This window comes from Melanostigma gelatinosum (assembly GCF_949748355.1).
Source record: "Melanostigma gelatinosum genome assembly, chromosome: 22".
Classification (NCBI taxonomy): domain Eukaryota; kingdom Metazoa; phylum Chordata; class Actinopteri; order Perciformes; family Zoarcidae; genus Melanostigma; species Melanostigma gelatinosum.
In genome coordinates this window covers 11,209,543-11,230,267 of record NC_136655.1, presented here as the reverse complement: position 1 = coordinate 11,230,267, position 20,725 = coordinate 11,209,543, and the positions used below count along the sequence as shown (strand labels likewise).

Genomic DNA, 20,725 nt, shown 5'->3' with positions numbered 1-20,725 from the left:
TTTTGAAGTGCACTCGGCCCTCACATTGAGGGGCCCCATGAGAGTCTCTCGTTTACCCTCCGCCCGACTCCGGGCTGTTGAAGATTCCCCTCTCGCTGAGGTGTCGTCTCCAGGGGCGATAGGCTTGCCGCCGCCATGGCAACGTACTTGATCCCCGCAGCTCGCCACAAAGACGAGGAGGGCGGAGGACGCGAGCTGACGGAGGCCTGAAACACGGCGAACAACACCCACACTTTCGCCCGACAAGACTACACCCCTTTCCACACACAGACGCAGGACATGGATCCTCCAAAGCGCACAAACACACGCACACACACATACACTGACCCTCCCTTCCACCAACACACACACCAACACCTCTATTACCATCGGGCTGCCTGTCAAAGCCGACACGATAACTCAACCGGCCCTGCGGCCGGGAAAAAGATCCTTGCTGCACAGATTGAGTTACATGCAAAACACAGTTCGACAGCTTAGTCGGAAAACACCTCAAACTCTGTCAAAACGAGCAACTAATGGCCAGTAAAGATGTGTGTGTGAGTGTGTGTGCGTGGAGGGTGGGATAGAGGGAATACTCCATGTTGATTGTGTGTTTGGAGACGATGGGAAGGATGTCTGCAATTTGTGTTTAAGTGAGAGTGTTGAGTAAGCACGAGGCAAGCTTGTTTGTGTGTGTGTAGGTGTGTGTGTGTGTGTGTGTGTGTGTGTGTGTGTGGCAGGAAGTGGCTAGTGGAGCTGCAGACGGCCTCGCGGTCCATTCTGATAATAAAGGAAGGAGGGCGCACACGGTTTTATTTTATCTGGGCTTGCCTGAGGAAATGCCATTGTTCCTCTGACTCCTGGATGAAAATTACACTTGATGGATATTTGAAAATGTCCGGATGCTTTGAGGCGCGCGTGTGTTTGTGTGCGCTGTGTAACCACAAGTAAAGACCAAACATGTTTTTATTATCATAAACTGCAGCCAAAATAAAGATGGGCATCTGGGCACTGACCCAACATCAGCATCTCTCTTAGAGGTGTGTGTGTGTGTGTGTGTGTGTGTGTGTGTGTGTGTGTGTGTGTGTGTGTGTGTGTGTGTGTGTGTGTGTGTGTGTGTGTGTGTGTGTGTGTGAGTGTGTGTGTGTGTGTGTGTGTGTGTGTGTGTGTTTTGGCCCTGTCATGCACAGGCTACTGTGTCCCACCTTCCCTCTGGTAGCAACAGACTCTGTCATGTCCACATTACCTCACCTGCCCTCTGGCTATGTAAACCTAGAAGTGTGAATTATTCAAACACACACACACACACACACACACACACAGAGTTCCCAGAGGCTTTCCACGGGGCGACGGCGTCCCGCGTTCAAGCCTCTATGTTACTGCTGTCTTCGTCGTCTCATCACACTTCTATCGATCAGCGTAACAGACGGGCAGCGGCCATTGTTGGGCTTGTGGCTTTCGAGCAGCAAAGCAAATGCGGGAACGACACATACACTGAGGAACGGGTAACTGTATCCCGGTTGGAACGACTTGAGAAAATTCCTTTTACAACGTGACAAACATGACCAGCTGCCTGCACACCGAGATCAATGGGATTACCTTCTGACTGAATGCTTTTCAACGGCTCGTTGGAGCATATTTTACAGGCAGCTTTTGTCTCTTTGACTTATTTTGCACGATTCATCTTCAGATTTTTCTTTCTTTCTTTGAGATCAAGTGCATTGGATAAGTTTGGTCTTGATGATTTGAGGAGGAATCTGTTTCGTTGCAGTTTTGCATTTAAATAAATAAAACCATTTTTTTAAAATCAATACAAGAATATAAAAAATCGAATGTGCTTCTAGATGGATCTGTTCTCTCTCGCTCAACTTCATTCTTATCTCTCTATTTTTCTCGCCCCCAAAATTCCACAGTCCGTCCGTCTCTCTCAACTTGAATAAGAGGTTTACTTCATGCTAGGTGAGGTGTGTGAAATCGCCTCCTTACAGTGACACACACACACACACACACACACACTCTGCTGCACACATCTGCTGTTAACGACTGCTAACTCATTCATCCTGACAAACACACACGTGGATGTCAGCACATCGAGGTTCTGCCGATGTGGGCGTTTTATGAATGAGTCGTACGAGACAAAATGATGTGATGAGTCACTACAAACGCACATAACGTACGCAATTTGTGGTGAAGGCACATTTCACGCCTGCATCGCCTGAATCAAAGCAGCTTCACTGCTCGATGCAAAATATCTAAATTCTTTATAATATGATGATAATATCATTGAATATTTTTACTGTTTTTATTGACTCATCCAAAACTATTAACCCTGCCACACACACACTCGCACACACCCAAATACATTGTGAAAGAAGGTGGCTCCAACAGCCACAGAAGCCTGAAACTAGGCGTAACCAACATTCAACCGACTTATCTCTTATTATTTATCTAATTATCCAATGAACACCAACCACTCAGGACACATTAGGGATCTTAGTGTAACAGAAAAGAAGCTTAAGAATACGATCTCAACCTTAATCCTTTCAACTAAACTGCAGCCGTGTGGGCCCCCGAGACACTTGTTGTCCGTGCTCATTTCAAGAGCTATTTTGTGAATGTTGTTAATCCTCCCTGACAGAATTGGATGCTTCAGCCTGTCAGGCTGCTGCCAAGGAAAACACAATGCTCACCGGGTGTCTAACCCGTCTGTCTTCCTGCCAAGGCTTGGACATGTTTCGCTCACCTGAACAAACGTCAGTGGAGGAAGCCAAGCAAGGCTGTTGCTGTGTTCATCTCTGCTTATACAACACTGGTCTATTTTAGATATGAGGAGCTTGATGGAGGGGGGGGGGGGGGGGGGGGTACTAGGCTAGAGGTCAGAGGTTACCTCCTTCTGATTGAGCTCCAGCCAGGCGGTATAGAGCGGGAGCCGCAGAGCCCCACTGGAGTCCACCAGACTCCCCCCGTCCTGGGAGAGAGACACCGTGAGAGAGAGACACGCCGTTAGACCTGCAGCCCACAACCACGCCACGTCACCATATGTGTGTGTGTGTTGTGTTGTGTTGTCATGTTTATGCATTGAAGTCTGTTTCTCCGGTGATGAAACTGGGGTAGGCAGTGTATGTTTAGTATCAACGGCCAACAATTCCATAATAACCTTTCCAGAAAACTGCTGACCCCCGGGGAAGGACTTGAGTTACATTATGCTGAAAGGTTCTTTTGGATTCTTTTTTTGGTTCTTGTCGATAACGACATCCAAAGTAAAACACGATTCCTTCCTGCCCACTTCAAACACACCTCTCCCACCACCTCAACACAACAGGCCACAACTCATGCACCGCCGCCTTTCGGAAAAACACTGGGAACGAGCACGGGAGAGCCCAAAACCAGCCTCCACGTGTCAACATAGGCTGTTACACCACACTCGCACAAAGCATGGCTTTTACCAGCATGTTTACATGCTGCAGTACTAGATAAATATGTGCTGTAATAATGATAAGAAGTGATTAAAAGCACTCAACTGTATGACTCCTTTACTTTGTTTAAATAGTCACGGCTACGGTATGATGCCTTGTATTTAGTAAAAGAATCGTTCCTGGTACTTAAGTGCAATGTGTGTGTTTATGTGTGATGATAACCTTAACTGCTTGACGTCTGGGGAAACCTGCGTCAAGAAGAAGAAAGAATAACATGGCCACTTCCTCTAAAAACACACGCTGCTGGGGAATGTAGGGTCTGGGTCTTCACCTCAAAAAATAACTCCTTAACCTCAAAAAGCACAAACATGCACCCGTGTCTGTGCAGAAACAGACAATGTCTGCACATCCCGATGCACAGCTGATGAAGTGTGTGTGTGTGTGTGTGTCGCCATGACACAGTCACACACCTAATAAGGCATGCGTCTTTACGGCCACCCAGGAAAGCCACATGTGGCCTCCAAGATTAGCAATAAAACTGCAACACAAGGACATGGATGGCAACTCTAAAACCACTCCAAAGAGCAATTATCCCGTGTGCATGTCTAGAAGACTGTGTGTGTGTGTGTGTGTGTGTGTGTGTGTGTTTAACTGCTTATCAGCTTGTCCTGGTAACCCAATAAACTCTGGAACATCAACAATGAGACAGAGGGAGACTACAGAGAAGAGGGCAGCAGCTATTTATTTAACAGCACAGATTGAGTTGTGCAGAGCAGTTCCCCCTGATGACGAGCGTTGAGAAAAACTCAATTAGAAACGTGTCGATGGTGCATCTGTAATGCATGACAATGTCTTGGGAAATGTTGGCTTTGACTCCATCCAGCTGCTCCACTTATAGTCGTTACCCGTTACCTGCAGCTCAATCGACAACAAATATCATCACCTTTGACCCACCGCTGTTCTACCCATGTAGCACTGGTGCTCTGTGAAATGCTGGTCGACTGTTACTACTACAAAGAGTCACGTGAATATGAACATGTCATATAACGTACATCAATATGTTAGACTCAGTTAATGTGGTCACTTTCAAAAAGGTTGCCCGACGGTAAAGTCGATGTTCACCAGCCGCTAGTGTCTGTCTGTCTGCTGTTTAGTGCGGAACGATTGGTAGAATGCTCTGTAGAGCTGAGGGGAACTCTCTGTGGGGTTCCTTTCTACAACTGACCCCTTTTCACATACACCTAGTCACATGATCAATTGATATTTCAAAATATTTAATACAGCAGCTTTAGAAAAATATGATTAGTCTCTATCTTAAAAGCCTAAAAGTGTTAAAAATGTGGAAATATTGCAGCGAGACCGGTCTTCATTTGAGTTCAACCAACAGCTTTCCAAATACAGCTGAGTGGTTAAGTTGCAGCAGCGGTGGAATGCAAAAAAGACACACACGGCATATTTAAAAAGGACTTCAAGCTGTGCTGTGAGGTACTTTGCACGTATGTTCTGATGCTTAAAGTCCTGCCCTGCAAACAGCACCAGAGTGAGAGCCAGGGAGGAGCGGCAGAAGCAGAAGGAGTGAACTTTTGGTGCTCGCTGGTGATAAGAGCCAGCTAAGCCTGTCTGGGAACGCCGTCGTCACACCCGAGTCGTAAATATCAGAGCTCATATTCGCCAGTGTAACTCTATTAAACCTGTCGAACATCGAGCCTGTGTGCAGCGAGAGGCAGCATTATGAAAATGCTGGAAACACACGGGCATGTCATGTCAGCAGTCATGCTACGCTTCGCTGAATTTGGCAGCACATGGATGGATCAACTTAATTATAGTTTATTCATAGCTGTGGTTTACACTGAATTGGTGTTTGAATCATGAACTTGATTCTTGTTTGAAGATAGCCAGTGAAACATCAACGCAAGTGTGATTGATATTCCTGCGAGTCCCGTCTTGTTCTCATGCTTCCCATGTGAAATCATACCGATGATACAAACTCTGCCTTTCTAATAAATCAAGCCTTCCTTGTCTATTCTGCATCTATTCTATCCTGATGTACTCCATGCAGGTGGCTTCATGATACGACTGACATCCTGCCCAGCGTCCAGCTAAATAACATCATTTCCTGCAACAAGAGACATCATTTCCTGCAGTTAGCACACATCAAAACCTCCTGCTGCTCCAGGAATACCCATCTACGCGCTTCATCTGTGCGTCTGTGTGTTCCCTGTTTTGTTTTTGCCTTGCTGAGAAGGTCAACTATCCTTGAGACTCCGCACCAAGGAATTCAAAAAATGTCTTTCTCCTTCCACTTCTATTGTAACGTCCCTAATAGCGGTACGGACATGTGCACATTTTCAAAAAGCCCTCAGAGTAGCTCTCCATTTGTCTGCTCCCCCCACAGATGCGAACACACGCACAGACAGCTTTTCCAACCGACCCAGATCCCCGCAACAATGGCAAGTCCGTGTCTGTTGTCTTGCCAACCCTCCCCCGACCTTTGACCTGTGTCTTTTAGCAGAGGCACCCTGGTTCTCCCGAGGAGAGCAGCAGCAGATTTTAAAACGGGGGCACCCATAAAACCCTGCACAACTTCAACCAGCGTCATCATCTGACCCAGTAAATCACCGTCTGTTCGTGCACGTGTGTGTGCATGTGTGTGTGTGTGTGTGTGCGAGTGGGCCGTTGGGACCGTTAAAAAACAACTGGGGGCTCGTGCGGGACAAACAACCCTGGATCGGGCTGCACCAGCTATTTGTAACCGGTACAGTTGTACTTGGTCTCTTTCCTCGGTTCTTAAAAACTACAAGCTGGTTTAAAATGAGTGATTCGGGTTAAACCATTCAAAAAAGTCTTCGGGAATAAAAACTTCAGTGTGAGTGAGCTTGTAATCGTCTGTAGCTCTGTTCAGTCAAAGGCCACCACACAAAGAAAGTCACAAGCGTCACAAGTTGTAACATAACTGCCAAATAACAATTAAAGGGGCGTGTTACTTTCTTTTACTCGGCAGTATGCAGGACATGCATACTGATTGAGTATGTAGCAGGCAGTACGTGCGTATGTGATTTTGAAGTTTAACTTGGGCTTAAGTTAGAGGAACAATGTTTCCTTGTTTGCAGTATATTGTGTTATTTTTGTGAAATACAATTTAAAAACATGTTTACTTTTCATATTTTTATCAAGTGATCAACCTCTTCTTCGAAACCGGTCATAACTTTGATTAAAAGCTAACATTAGATTTGTCCTTTAGTAAAGTTAGCTACACAGTTATCTGGCAGCTATAGGTTGTAGATATTATATTAACGATATAATCTCGACGTAAGAACCTGTTAGTAAACACTTAATCATAACTAGGCGACCTACATCTGAACTTAAGCGCAACTAAAGTCCATCAATCACCCGAAGCCACATTGACCAAATCGCTCCATTCATGATAACACATGGACGGAGACGGGACGTTATTTATGTGCGTGTTTGCGTGACATGAATCTGGATTACATCACGGTTTGAGAATTGGGCTCTGATCTTCTTTCTAGTCTCTAGCTGTGCTATGCAAGCAATGCTTCCTACGCACACATGTGTGTGTGTGTGTGTGTGTGTGTGTGTGAGTGCTCCTGCGTGCGCGGCGGACATATGTGTGTGTGTGTGTGTGTGTGCGACTTCCATTCACTTCACCCATGCATTCACATGTCAACACATCTGATCTATTGTGAGAACAGTACCGCTTTCTGCCATATACATTTCCACTGAGCCCTCCAGCAACTGATGTGGCATTAAATTACCACCAGTCAAGAAGAGAAGCTGACCCCGAGTCAGCGCTACAGTCGGCCTCGGGATCGTTTCACGGAATGTGTCACCAGCTTTGCAAATCGCTGGTCTGTATTAAGACCGACATTGGTTCTTTACACGCTACGTAAGAACTCCAGGACACACACTCATGATACATGGTGTAATACATGTGTGTGTTCATGCACTTGTATCTGCCCGTCACAGAAGAGAAGCGGAAGCCTGTGGGATCAGTAACGCCAAATAAATCAGAAAAGTAAACTTGCGCGGGCGGCACTTGAACAAAGCAGGAAATGAATCGCTCGTCGCCAACATTCCTACAAATACCAGACAACCGAATAGACGAACGGAACAAAGACGTCTTCGGTGCGTACAGACTGCAAATAATACCTGTGGTAGTTAGGGGCCTTGCAGCAACGCTAACAGAGCACGACATGGTTTAAGCTATCGTCTCTAGCATCATAAAGGCCGTGCTGTTAGACAGACACACTCACGGCCGAAATACACCTCAAACAATAGATACACGTGTGACCCTGCAGGCTAACATGGTCCAGTACGGTAGCCTGATTATTCACCTTTGATGGAAACGTTCCTGTCAGGGCTCACATATGCTATGGGCTCTATAGCCGGCCGCAAGAAAGGGGTGAACAACCTGTGAAATGTGAGAAGGTGTGCATTGTGGGCCAGCGTCAGGCCAAGAAGCACGGTGCAAAACACAGGTGCTGCTGAAATACGACGCTGGAAGTCTTGGGTCAGACCGGGGATGCTCCGGCTTTCGGCGTCGGATACATGAAGGACGAGCCAGAGGCAGATATATACGGGGAATGAATAGAGGGATCGATGTCTTTTGTCAGAGCATGGCATTGCACATGCATACCAGTTAGCATATTAGCTTTGAAAGGCTATGGAATAAGGCTGCGCACATGTTGTGTCACATGTCCACAAGGCTTGTATTGATTAGCCTCACTCACTTAGGGAAGACAGCAAATGAATCGCTGTTACGACTTCAAATGGGTCAAATTGATCTTTAACCAAGTGACGATGGAGACAATCGCCGCATTAGCAAAGCCACACTATAACTCAGCTTCCATACGTAACGTTTCTATTACGTAGGCCACTGACAAAGTTGATTTGAGGGAGAATTTCACACGCAGATAGAAATGATTGGATCGTGCATCTCGTTTCTTGTCTGGTTTAATGTTATAAGAACAATGCCCGCAGGCCCTGGAAGTTTGTTGGAAGTCAACACCAGCACTTGACTGCACTGTAAGCCCTTCTAATACAATATTACAACAGAAGTGGACACATGAGCCAGGTTGTGAAATAATCGCCGTCTCTCGTGTGGGAATGGACTTCGCACAGAAGCAAGAGGAACATCGTGGGAACGTCTTGAAACACTTAACACGTCTCACGGTTAAAAAAAAAGAAGAACGAAATCCTTTTCTCAGCGATTAAGATTCACTTAAGATATAGTGACATCATGCAAGAATCCCTACATGTGTAGACAATCTACCCTCGACTGAGAATATATACTTGAGCTCGAAAATACCGGAGATGAACTTTTGACCCGCGTAGCCGCAGCCAGGCCCCTGCACTTCTTTAAGATGAGCTGCACCATAATTCAGTGTTGAAGGGCTAAGGCAGAGGGTTGATCCGGTGTCAAGAGTTAACGCCATCAGTCAAACCTGCACTGTCTGTCTCGGCAGCCTCAAAGAAAAGCCACATTTCATACATGTTGCTCCCACGATACACCTCCTGAACGTCTAAATACTGGCTAAGTATAATGGGCTTTGCATTTTAAAGGGGGGGGGGGGAATGCAACATTCACCTCGATATTTCAACATTACAAACTCTCCAAAGCAAACTCTGAAGGGTCAGCGTCTCATGCTTTACCCTCTATCTCACGTTTGTCAAGTGCAATTTTCACGGGAGGAGGAGGAGGAGGAGGAGGAGGAGGAGCGGTCGATCGGGTGATTGAGTTCCTTACCTTGTTGTAGTAATGGAGCTGGACAGAGTGCCACTGGCCATCACTGACCCCGCCCGGGATGTAGGGAGACACTGTGGTCTTTGTCTCACCTGGATGGGGAAGGGAAGGAGGGAGAAAAAGGAGAGAGGGTGGAGGTTAAACCAGTGCCAGTGGGATGTAGGGTAGGGGAGAGGAATTGAGAGAGGGAGTAGGGAGAAAAGGTAGGATGTAAAATGAAATAGTTGAAGAAGATGAGGAGGGAAAGGGTGCTGCTGCTGCTGAATGCTCACACAACGTTCTACATCTCTTAACATATTCCACAGGTTATTGATGAGTTACCTTTAAAAGCAAACTTGACATAGACACACACACCATGATCATAAATCAACTGGGGAAGTCAGAATTAATCTGTAGCATCAATGGCTCCTCAGTGGGAAGATTACGCGGCACAATGGCACCAGATTTAGTCTGTTTGTCGAGGGCAGGAGCAGCCTGGGCAGGAATCCACTGCTGTGTAAATCAGCAAACAGGACGGCAACACTCGCAGCTAATGTGTGTGTGTTTGTTTGAGGGGGAAGGTTAATCAGTGATGGCTCAGTTTTCTAGGTGTGCACGTGAGAAAAAAGAAGAAAAAAGAGGGCGAAGTGTTTGGAAGTGATCGTGTGTACCACTTCACCACTGTGTTTGTTTTCACCATACTACATAAAGATAGAAAACATTGAAAGACAGGCTCTCTTCATCCCATTGAAGCATGACTCATCATTTGAGTATTTCATTTGATGAGTCATGCACTCTACATTTAGTCACATTTCAGATTTGTAGTGGGGCACGAGGACTTGGCTCGCCTCCCGAACAGGCTTCACCCGACATGACCACACGGAGCAGGATTCCTCCCCGAACCATGGGAAAGTAGGCCTGCTGGGAAAACAACAGTCACCGGCGCAGAGAGCCCGGTGCGTTTGAGCTGCTTTCCAACAGTTGCCCGTTTGAATCATGACGGTGGGTGTGTTTGATTCATGAGTAAATGTACAGACGGCGTTGCAGCTTTAGTCACGTGTTGCTTTGAATATTCAGATTAATAATGTAAAATATAATCAACAAATAAAATACGATGTATTCTGATTACTTCTGCCACCACTGGTTTGGTTGCACATGAGCTGTATGTGTGTGTGTGTGTGTGTGTGTGTGTGTCTGTGTGTGTGTGTGTGTGTGGTAGGTGTTCTTTGGCCACTAAATGACTGTGCCATCATTAATCAGTCTGACAGCTCCCTCTCTGAGGAAGGAGCTGCTTTCAAAACACGAAAACACACCCGTCTCTTACCAACACATACAGTAACACACACACACACACACACACACACACACACACACACACACACACATAAATGAATCTGTTCATTTTTTGATATGTTTGAATACGTGAATGCAGTAACACACAAACACACACACACAAAATCGCACACCTTCTCAAAATGAAGTGCGTGTTGATAAGAGTCGGCTCTTTGTGAAAGTCACTTCAGATAAAGTGCACTTGCACCGGTGTTAATCTACTTACAATGTGGCTGATATTTACAACAATTACTTTAAGTGGTCGACCACACATTCACTGGCACACACACACACACACACACACGCACACTATGGGGGCTAACCTCCAGAGAAGGTGAGCTGAATCTGCTCGTCAATGATCTCCAGAGCGATGAAGTCGTGTTTTTCATTGAATCTGCCGTTGTAGAGGAGCAGAGCGTTCCTCTCTGTGGTAGCAAACCTGCAGAGACAGATGGGATTTTAGAGATTCTTATCGATTATTTTCTTTCTTTTCCTCTATATATAGATATATATATATATGGAAGAACAGCACGACTAACAGTGGAAATCAACCCAAAAATGGAGAAACAGTATGTGGTATATTATTAAACAGTTTGTGTCTCAATTCTTTCACATGTGTACGGGATTTATTTGTCCAATTTAAAAGTCCAAAGGGAGAAAAATAAAACAATGGATATTCAGATGAGTCACACACAAAGGGTTGAGTGGATTCCAACTGTTTTTCTCTGCTCTAGCTCACGTTTCCTGTCACATTGCTGAGCACCTATCCAACTCAAACAGAGCGGGACCGAGCAGTTGAAGGCCTCGCAGATAGCCTGGCGATGACAGGGCCGATGGGGCTCTTGAGGAACAGCCACTTGGAAAGGAAAGGCAGGATGTGTAAGAGCCGGCGGGCCCGCAGAGAGGAAACACTTCCCCTTGCCTCGGACGATGCATGAACGTGTCCCACGTGTGAGGACGGGGACGGGGACGGGTACGGGGGGTGTGCATCTGTGTTGGGAATGTAAGGTGAGGGCAGAGGAGTCAGCCGGCAGATGCCAGTGAGGAAGTCAGGATGGCTGTAGCCAAACACTGATAAGGGGGAAACACATCACACGGCCTTTCCTGTTTTCACCGCACTGCAAACCTTTCTCACCGCCACGGTGCCGACGAACTCCCCTTTATCAAACTCCCCTCACCTACGACTGGTAGCGAAACATTCGATGGAAGCTTTTCTCCTCATAATATTTACTGTGTCGCAGTTCTTCGCTCAGCAGTTTCACGCGCCTCACAACGCTGCACATACAGTCGGAGTGTGTGTGAGTGCGTGCCGTCTCTGCTATTACATATGTGTGTGTGTGTGTGTGAGAGGAGGGAGCCGGGACACGACGGAAAAGTGTGCACATGTCTCGGCATGCGGCAGTTGCTGTTTTTCTTTGTGCAGCAACACACCGCTACAAACAGGTATCGCAGAGGTGCGCTGCTGTTGCTGTGCAGTGAAAAGGTGTGAAAATAAATAAATAAATGTTATCCAGACAGCTTAACAGCCTGGAGTTCTGGAGTTTTCGTCATCTTCAGCACAATGTCATCCATACATCGTCATTTGTATGGAGTGAATGTCACTTTGTGTTCATTGGTGAATAAAAAAATAAAAAAAGAGACAAAAGAAGGGAACAAAGGAAGGAAGTAAGGAAAGTACTCACGTGAAGGAGACGGTGAAGTGGAACCTTTGCCGCAGGCCTCTGAAGGTGATGAAGGACTGTCCGGGGAAGTTGCGGGTGGTCATCTCACAGTAGGGCTTCTCAAACTCTCCTGGTAGACACTCGCACATGAAACCACCTGCGAGCCGGTTGACGCACTTGGCGCCGTTCTTACACACACCGGGCTCACAGCGGCCCGACAATGCGTCCACCTCGCAGTGCTCGCCTACCAGAAGAAAGGGGGAGTTAGTTGTATTCACCGTACGTCATTTTATTTTATTTTTTTTACTCAAGTTGCCATCTTCCCCGGCTGCATATCTTCACACCTTGTCTGGATCCTGTAGGCCTGTAGATACCATGTGTGTATTGCAGTGCATCTGAATGATGAATTACCTGTCGTCATCATCATCATCTCATCGATTCACTGTCATCATTTTATCTTTTCTGCGAAGCGTGTTTTCCACCGTCGACTGAAATACAGCTCATCCGTTTGGAATCCAGTTGTTTTTAGAAGACGCCTTCGATTAGAAGTCGAGCATACTTTTACAACTAACCCGTGTCTTCTGCTGACGCGTCTGCAACGGTCTTATGTTGTTAAGGACTCTTCTAAAAATCGATCACCGTCCAACACTGACAAAGCCCTGTTCATAGGTTTTTCTGGGTCTGTTTTTTTGGCCATATTTGGAGAGAAGACAGAGGATTGGACATAAAGAAGAGTAAGGAGGGGGGGAAGAATGAACGGAGAGCGGTTGAAAGAAGAAAAAGAAAGAAAATAGTGACAGGGATGAGAGATTCCGCCATTAACTCAAATCCACGGCTGATACTTTCGAGGCATATGAAGATAACAAAATCCCTTCTGAGCGTAACTCTAGCTCGGCTTTAAAACATTCACTGTTAAATGAACATTCCCACAATTGGATTTCTCCCTCAACCACTTCTTCATCTACTTGAACCAGCCATGTCCAACATTTACCAGAATGAACCACGGGAGCTCTCTGTTTTCCATTCAGATTGGATACATATGCATCTATAGGTCTGTGCGATCAATCATCAGCGCATCGGTGCGAACACTCTGCATTCCCTACTGTCAGTGGAGAGGTTTCCTCTGTTTATGAGGTGATTTCTGCAAATATGACTGTTGAAAGAAACACGAAATAGTGTTCTCGGAATAAGCCCGTTTTTTCAGAGCGATCGATGCTTAAAAGAAAAAAAAATTTCTGCTGTTATTCGCCACAAGCCTGTCCTTCCATACGTTAGTTGAAGGCTGCATGTTGATATGAAACATATGATATTATATCATCTAATTCAGTTAATTGCTGCAGTGGGTCTAGCCATGGGAAATTCTTCCTAAATGTGATCATGAGGCTCGAGCTCAGCTTTCCTGGCTCGGCTCGCGTAAATTCCTCCACTAATACGCCAGCAGACCTCCTTCTGACAGGAAAATATTATTTGTGATGGGTCCCATGCCGTGTTGTGTGTCAACTTGCTGTCCAGATAACATCTGTCCACCCAGGACACGCACACAGATCCCCAACACCACAGCCTGGAACCAGCTAATGGCCCCTCTCTCCTCAGCATAATCCTTTTTCTTTTTTTTTCTCCGAGGGTGAATTATAAGGATCTGTTTCCCTGTAATGTAGGAAACCCAAGGAGGATAGATCGGGCCCCCCTTGTCATCAGGCCCATAATGGCCCCTGTTGGGCCCTGACTATCTGGAGTTGAACTGTGGACGCAGGTAAGGGAAATATGATGGGTGAGCGGAGAAGACGGACATGGGGAGCAGGAGGAGGAGAAGGCGAGAGAGGGCCGGTGAGTGACAAAGGCAGGTATGATCAGGTAATTACATCAGATAGGATGGAGGAAGAGGAGGAGAGGACAGGTCGAGTGTTGGGGGGGGACAGAAGAGAGCGGGGACGACGGCTGTCAGAGGTCCTCTCTGCTCTATTAGGGAGAGACAGAGACGCAGAGACAGTCAGCCGGGTATCAGATGTACAAGGGGGAAGTTCGGGAGGAAGATCACTGACATCGGGAAATATTTCAGAAAGTGATTTCAATGGGAACGATGAAAGCTTCCGAGGCTCATCTACCATGTGAATGCTGTGCAGCGAAACAGAGTTTAGAGTCATTTTTCTTCAAATCAGTTAGAATATTCTCAAACTTGACTTGTCTAAGAGGCCGTGGTCGCTAACTGGCTTCTTCTTCCATTCCTCCTTTTATCTGTTGAGTCTTGTCAATGCGCCTCCATTTTTTTTGGCTCACTGATTTATGAGGATTAACTGAGAATCAGTTTACTTGCCAAGAGTCTTTACTGATCCCAACAAAAATACCTGTTCTTCTCATGTATTTCTCTAAAAACAATGACACACTTTGAAACAACAGGCAAGGATAGTGTTACTTCTTAAGTAGCACAGAAATAATGTGGATTGTATGATATGTGAGGTCTGGTTTGACCAGTATAGTCAGCAATGCGTACATCTCTATACAGCAATAAATCGACTGCATGTGGACCTGCAGCATGACAAAGCCCGTTTCCCCTTCCTGCACTGGGGTCGACCTCAAGCTACAACAAAAGGTGTTGAGAGCTTTTACAGCCTGTCAGTGCGGTTTAGCACATTCTGTACCAGTCATTGAAGCCTTTGTCAGAAAGAATATGAGCCCTTGCATGTACTTAAAAAAAACATAAGTCGTTTTCTTCTGTGCTGGCTTCATTACACACAGGCAAATACCACAAATGTGTAATTTGATTTAAGCACGATACAGTTCAGTTGAGATACTTTTGTCCAATAATATAGTTTCAAAATAATACAAATAAATGAAGAGGTATTAAATGTAATCATTGATTTTACTTTGATGGTCCCACCTTTCTCCAATGATATGCAAACTATGAATTCTTTTTGAAATATTTCTATGATTGCGCTGCAAATTCTGCCAACTTTGGGCTACAATAAACTGCAAAAACGTTAATTCTGTAATTGAGTCTGAGTGGAAAAACTGAGTACTAAGATCATGTATTTTGACTTGTTTTTAAAGAAAAATGAGTTGAGTTTTCGATTTCTTTTTTTAATTTCCTTTTTTATTCCATGCAGAAGACTCACCTGTGAAGTCTTCCGGGCACTCGCAGGTGTACCCTCCCTCTCGGCTGCGGCACCTCCCGTTGTTCTTGCAGGGTCCCGAGTAGCAGAGGTCGACCTCGGTCTCGCAGTAGTCGCCGGTGAAGCCGAGCGGACAGCGGCAGCGCAGCCCGTTGATGGGGTGGATGGGCCGAAACAGAACCGTGTCGGAGGCGATGAAGGGCGGGGAGCTGTCGAACTTCAGCACCGACACGCACTTCATGTAGTTCTCGCAGGGCTCCCGCAGGCAGATGTTGTCGTCAAACGGCAACACCTGTAGAGAAGGGGGAAATCGCAACTTCAGCTTATGGAGAAGAATTTGAATACTTTGCACTTGAACGTGCATTGACGTGTGTTACCTCCTGAGAGGATATCAGCCTCAGCAGAGTTCTGTTGAGGTAGATCTGCTCCTGCAGCTCCTCGGAAGGGAAGAACGTCCCTTTACCCGGGCTGCCTCCGGGCTGCAGCGCCGAGAAGGTCACGTTGAGGATGGAGCCCTGCACGTCGGTGTCGTTTTGGATGTTGAACACGAACACCGCCTCCCGTTTGGTGGAGAGCACAGCCGCCACGCCCTCCAGGAAGAGGCTGAGCAGGGGGGACAGGAAGCGCTCCTGGGACATGTTCTCCAGACGCACCGTGATGCTGTTGGTCAACATGTCGTCGGTGATGATGGTGACGCGCAGCGTGCAGACGGCCACGACGTGATGGATGCCATCTGGTGGGGAAGAGAGAGACGATATTTTGCCGTTCATGCACTTCTGCTGATCGGCAGCTCCAAAAGCAACAGGCTTACATGCAACCGGTTAAACAATGACGTGAAGAAATCATCGAAATTGATCAGTAAACTGTAGTCTGAGGCCCAGCTTGTCCTCAGATACGAGGCCAGGTTTCAGCAAGGTGAGCACCTTCTGTGACGTATCATATCAACAAAGCAGATTAAGCCGACAGCAACACACACTTGAAAGCCAAAGGTTGCCAATTAAAGTGAAATCGTTGGGAAATGAAAATTTCACTTGAAATAAAAGCAGAAAGGAAATGTTTGTAGACCTGCACTCCAACACCAGCATATCGATTCACTTCCTGTCGTAGTGTGTGTGTATAATTCTCTCACATATTTCCCAACTATTATCAAGTTACACTGAGACTTGATTTACTGCCAAACATGTCTCCGGACAACTGCCTCTGTCTCCTCCGCTCGTGTTCCCGTCCACTCGTATCTATCATTAGCCAAGTTCATTCTTCAGCGTCCCACAGCGGCTTGAATACTCCAAAAAGACATGCCTATACAGCATTTATTCATATGAAGATAGAAATGTTAAATGTATATATATATATATATATAATATAATGGCTGGTTTACCACTCAAAACAGATGGTCATTTCCTTCAACAATAACATTGTTGTTGCTGTGTGCAGCTTCAACCCAATACTGGTTGGACCCAATCCTATCTCCTCTGCCCTCTCGGCCCTCTCTACGCTGCAGCTTAACAGATTGACTCGTGTACTTGTGTAACACTTTTGCCGCTAGATTGAATTAAGTAGTTGCCGGTCGGGGTGGTTTCGGTCTGATTCAAGCCCCGGCTGGGAGTAATTGGATCAGGGTAGGATTTCTGCCCCTGGGGAGGGTTGGGTCTGCTCTCATACCTACTTCTGGCACAACTGTAAGCTCTGGTGCCTATGGAGGGGAACAGAAGGCTATAGGCTGCAGAGGGCACGGGCCCCCTGAAGTACAGCTGACAACAGGTGGTGAGGCCAGATGAAATTTGAAAGGGAGGGGGGGGGGGGGCTAACCCTGTTGAAACGGGGCAGGGAGATGGGTCGTATTGCACAGCTTTGCTGCACCACACCTAGCACATGAGTGTGTCATGTGTGTCTGGGGGGGGGTGGGTTCGGGGTGAAAGAGTCATGGTGAGGTTCGGCCACAGGTGGCCTGTCACTCTGAGTCGTAGGTCATTTCTCAGGGACCCCTAGCTCTCCTCACACAGTCCATCAGAGCAGGGTGTGGACAGGCCGGCTAGCTTCAAGCTAACCGCTAACCAGCTGCACACCTGTCTCTCCATGTAGGTCGGAGAAAACACTGCTATCCCACTTGCCGCCAGAGATCCGTCAACTGACAGTTCACACACACACACACACACACACACACACACACACACACACACACACACACATTCACACTGGAACGCACACATTCTGCATGGACTCACATATAGTGGCAGAGAAATGCACGCACGCACTGGCACGGTTCTGTTTATGCAGTCGTAATTTAGTGAATGAAATTCTACGTCGGCTCTTACTCATGCTATTCTTTTGTTGAGGCTTTGTGGTATTTTTACTCTATACTCAAAGTAAAAAAAAAAAATCACATCAAATGAGTCTGTGACCAAGAAGATCCTGACACAATATGTTACCACACACGCTCACCCCTTCATTTGCATTTATTCATTCTCGTTTCACATCCAAACATTCAAACCACATGCACTGACAGCCGCGCTCAGCGTAAGGCCTTTATACGGTGGCTGACACGGGACTCAATCACCCATTCTGCACACAAGTCAAGCTATTTGGTGACTAAGTCAACCACAGCAGATTGGTGCTCCGATACAGTCGGTGCTCCGAGAATTATTAGCTCCCCCGGAGTGGGAAGGACTTTGCAGTGCCGTGACAGTGTGGTGGTGGTGGTGGGGAGAGCTGGAACCAAAAATGACAGGCCGCGACAGAAAAAGACCACAGGGTCGTGGAAAGATGGGGAGCGGAATCTACGAGGCAGAAAGAAAAGACGAGGGCGTTGCTGAGAAAAGTCTGATTTCGACCGCATTGGCTGTGCAATCATTCTCATCTACTATAACCGAAGCAGTGTCAATTGTTAAATACTGAAAGAGGATGGCAATATCTTACAACTTTCTGACTCCAACACCAATAATACTTGTTTACACTTGGGACACATTTACAAGCAAGTAGCTTGTTTTCTTTCTCTTGTGGGGCATCCCAACCCACGCTATTTATAGAAGCCCACCAGCTGCTGGCATGGGATCACACACACACACACACACACACACGGAGGATGGGTTGAACCGTGGAAAGGGTGTGTCACGGACAGACGCCACGGAAAAAAACATTTTATGTGTACAAGCATGTCAGCACACACACACACACACACACACACATACACATATAGCCGCCCACCCGCAGACACACGGGTTTAACGGGACTTACTGCTACTGAGAGTGTTTTAATAGATGACCCGCCGAGTAAAAACAAGCATCAAAGCTGCTGCGTAATCTCCACACTTTTGAAGTATCATGGGTGACCAGTTTATTTGCTACACACACATCCCCTTATCTCTATTAGCTGGCATACAAGCGTCCAAACACTCACCTTGTAAAGATCAGCAATGTGTTTGCGGCACATTACGATTTGGTTATTGCCCTCCTACAGCGTTGAAGCACTGATAAATGTGAATCTAACGATTAAGACGTGTAAAACACATCAACTGGAGTCAGTTAAACGTAGTAGGTTATATTTAGTGAGGTGTAGGTGGGTTCATTGTTGACAGAAACAAAAGGAGATGTGCCAACAGGCCACACAGCTGGAGTCCCACTAGCAGGGCTTGCAGAGGCGATAAGAGCTGTTAATGACCTGTGAAGCAAGCCGCAACGATGACCACACACTCGTGCACACGCACAGAAAGCTAATGAATATGTCGATCAACTTTCAGTGTGCTCCACTAACCACATAGTGCTGTCTAACACACACACACACACACACACTCACACACACACGTCTGTGGTTTGTGCTCACCAACCAACCTAAATTGCTGGCCAGCTGTCACTGTGAGGGACAAGAACACACACACACACACACACACACACACACACACACGTTTCATGGTGATATCTGTGAGTTAAATTTGTCTCTGCTATTCACCTGTAGTGTCTTCAAATTTTTGGTTATTTTACGATGCATATCTTTAAAAGACGTTTTCTCAAGATGAGGCTTTTTCTGATCCTCTGAGCCAGAACGCTCCACTTCAGTAGCACTTACAAGTGTGTTCAGAGAGGAGTGTTCACATATCATTCATACCCCGATTTACAAAACATTGTATCACCAAAAACACGGCGAAATCTTTTTTGAATGGCTGTTGACAGTATTTTCTCATTCGTGGAGTGATACAAAGAGATATACAAAATTCCCTCTTTGACTCCAATATGTCAACAAACTGAAATCAACAGTTCTTCCTCGTTCCTTCCGACAGAACGCCGTTAGAAACGTTGACACTATTACCAAACACCTCACATTAAAAACAACATTATCAAGGACGCAATCATCCGTATCTCTGAGAATTACACACATTTGTGTTTGAGACTTGGCATTTCTTTTCGTAAAGTATTTGCTTGACAACTCTGGTGGCCACCCCACCTGCCCAACTCCAACGTCTAAAACCAACAACTGTGTTTAGTCAGTTAGCGAGAGGGACGGCTAATAAAACAGCAGAAAACACACAACACATTGGTAGCTGTGACAGGTTTCAGCGAGGTGACAAGCCCACCAGGGAGACACACTTTAACCCTTTCACACACAACTTCTGCCGACCTTAAACCCAGTCGAAAGGTTCAATGCAGACGTGTTCCACAGAAAACACCCAATCTGGTGCTATTCCTTCTGTCAGTGGCTCATTCTCAGCTGATGAGGTTATTTCCCTCCTGCTGACATTTATCGTGACGAAAGAGAACGGTAATAGAGAGCTTAAAACGTTACACGCTCGAGTGAGGCCCGCCGTTATTAAAGGCAGGAAGCCTATACGACACGGCATTGTAAAACTGTGCTCTGCTATTTTTTCACTTTGCAACTCTTTTTTTTTTTACTGCACAGTTAAACTTTTACAGCGGAGCAGCCAATGAAAACTGCTGTCAGGTACTTTTAAATCCCAAGAGAGAAGCGTACACCCCCCCCCCCCCTCTTAAAGGTTTTCAAATATTTCAATCAGTACAAAAACTGTAACCTGAATGGCTTCCAGCCAATCGCTGAGCAGAAACTCAACTGTCAGCTCCACCTTATTGGACACGCCTGAACACCGTCAGCCTATCGGGTGGGGCAAACAAACAGCACGCTTGTCTTGAGAGGTGATCAAACACACACACACACACACACACACACACACACTGTCTCTCTCTCTCTGAGAAGCACACTTTGGCAACACATCTCTTTGCAATACAACATGCCAGGAAACAACCCAAAAAAAGTCACTTTGCTCTGAACTGAGTCCTATGAAAAAACACATTCTTTCTCATCTTTCTGCTCGTCTTCTCGTCTATCTAATCTCTCTTTGTGTGCCCACAATCCAATTAAAACATTTTGGTTGTCCTCAAAGGAAGCATTGCCCTCAACATTAATTTCAACTGTTCTGTTCAGAGGCCAACGAGATGTCAAGGCCCGTCTCCCTTTCTCTCTCGCTCTGTCTCTCTCTCT

The 20,725-nt window shown here is 46.2% G+C and overlaps 1 protein-coding gene across 6 annotated transcripts in view; it reads right to left on the bottom strand.

The window, feature by feature from the left end:
- The window catches only part of celsr1a (cadherin EGF LAG seven-pass G-type receptor 1a), a gene marked incomplete at its 5' end in the record, with an annotated part of 74,935 nt that overhangs the window by 27,836 nt on the left and 26,374 nt on the right, over positions 1-20,725 (bottom strand). For 4 of the 6 annotated variants that reach the window (XM_079294562.1, XM_079294557.1, XM_079294559.1 and 1 more), the window contains 6 exons: positions 2,867-2,947; positions 9,160-9,248; positions 10,791-10,906; positions 12,150-12,372; positions 15,242-15,530; positions 15,616-15,971. In XM_079294562.1, the coding sequence (XP_079150688.1) occupies positions 2,867-2,947; positions 9,160-9,248; positions 10,791-10,906; positions 12,150-12,372; positions 15,242-15,530; positions 15,616-15,971 (1,154 nt within the window). The remainder of the gene's footprint in view (positions 1-2,866; positions 2,948-9,159; positions 9,249-10,790; positions 10,907-12,149; positions 12,373-15,241; positions 15,531-15,615; positions 15,972-20,725) is intronic. The other 2 variants (XM_079294560.1, XM_079294561.1) reach the window with 1 other exon arrangement.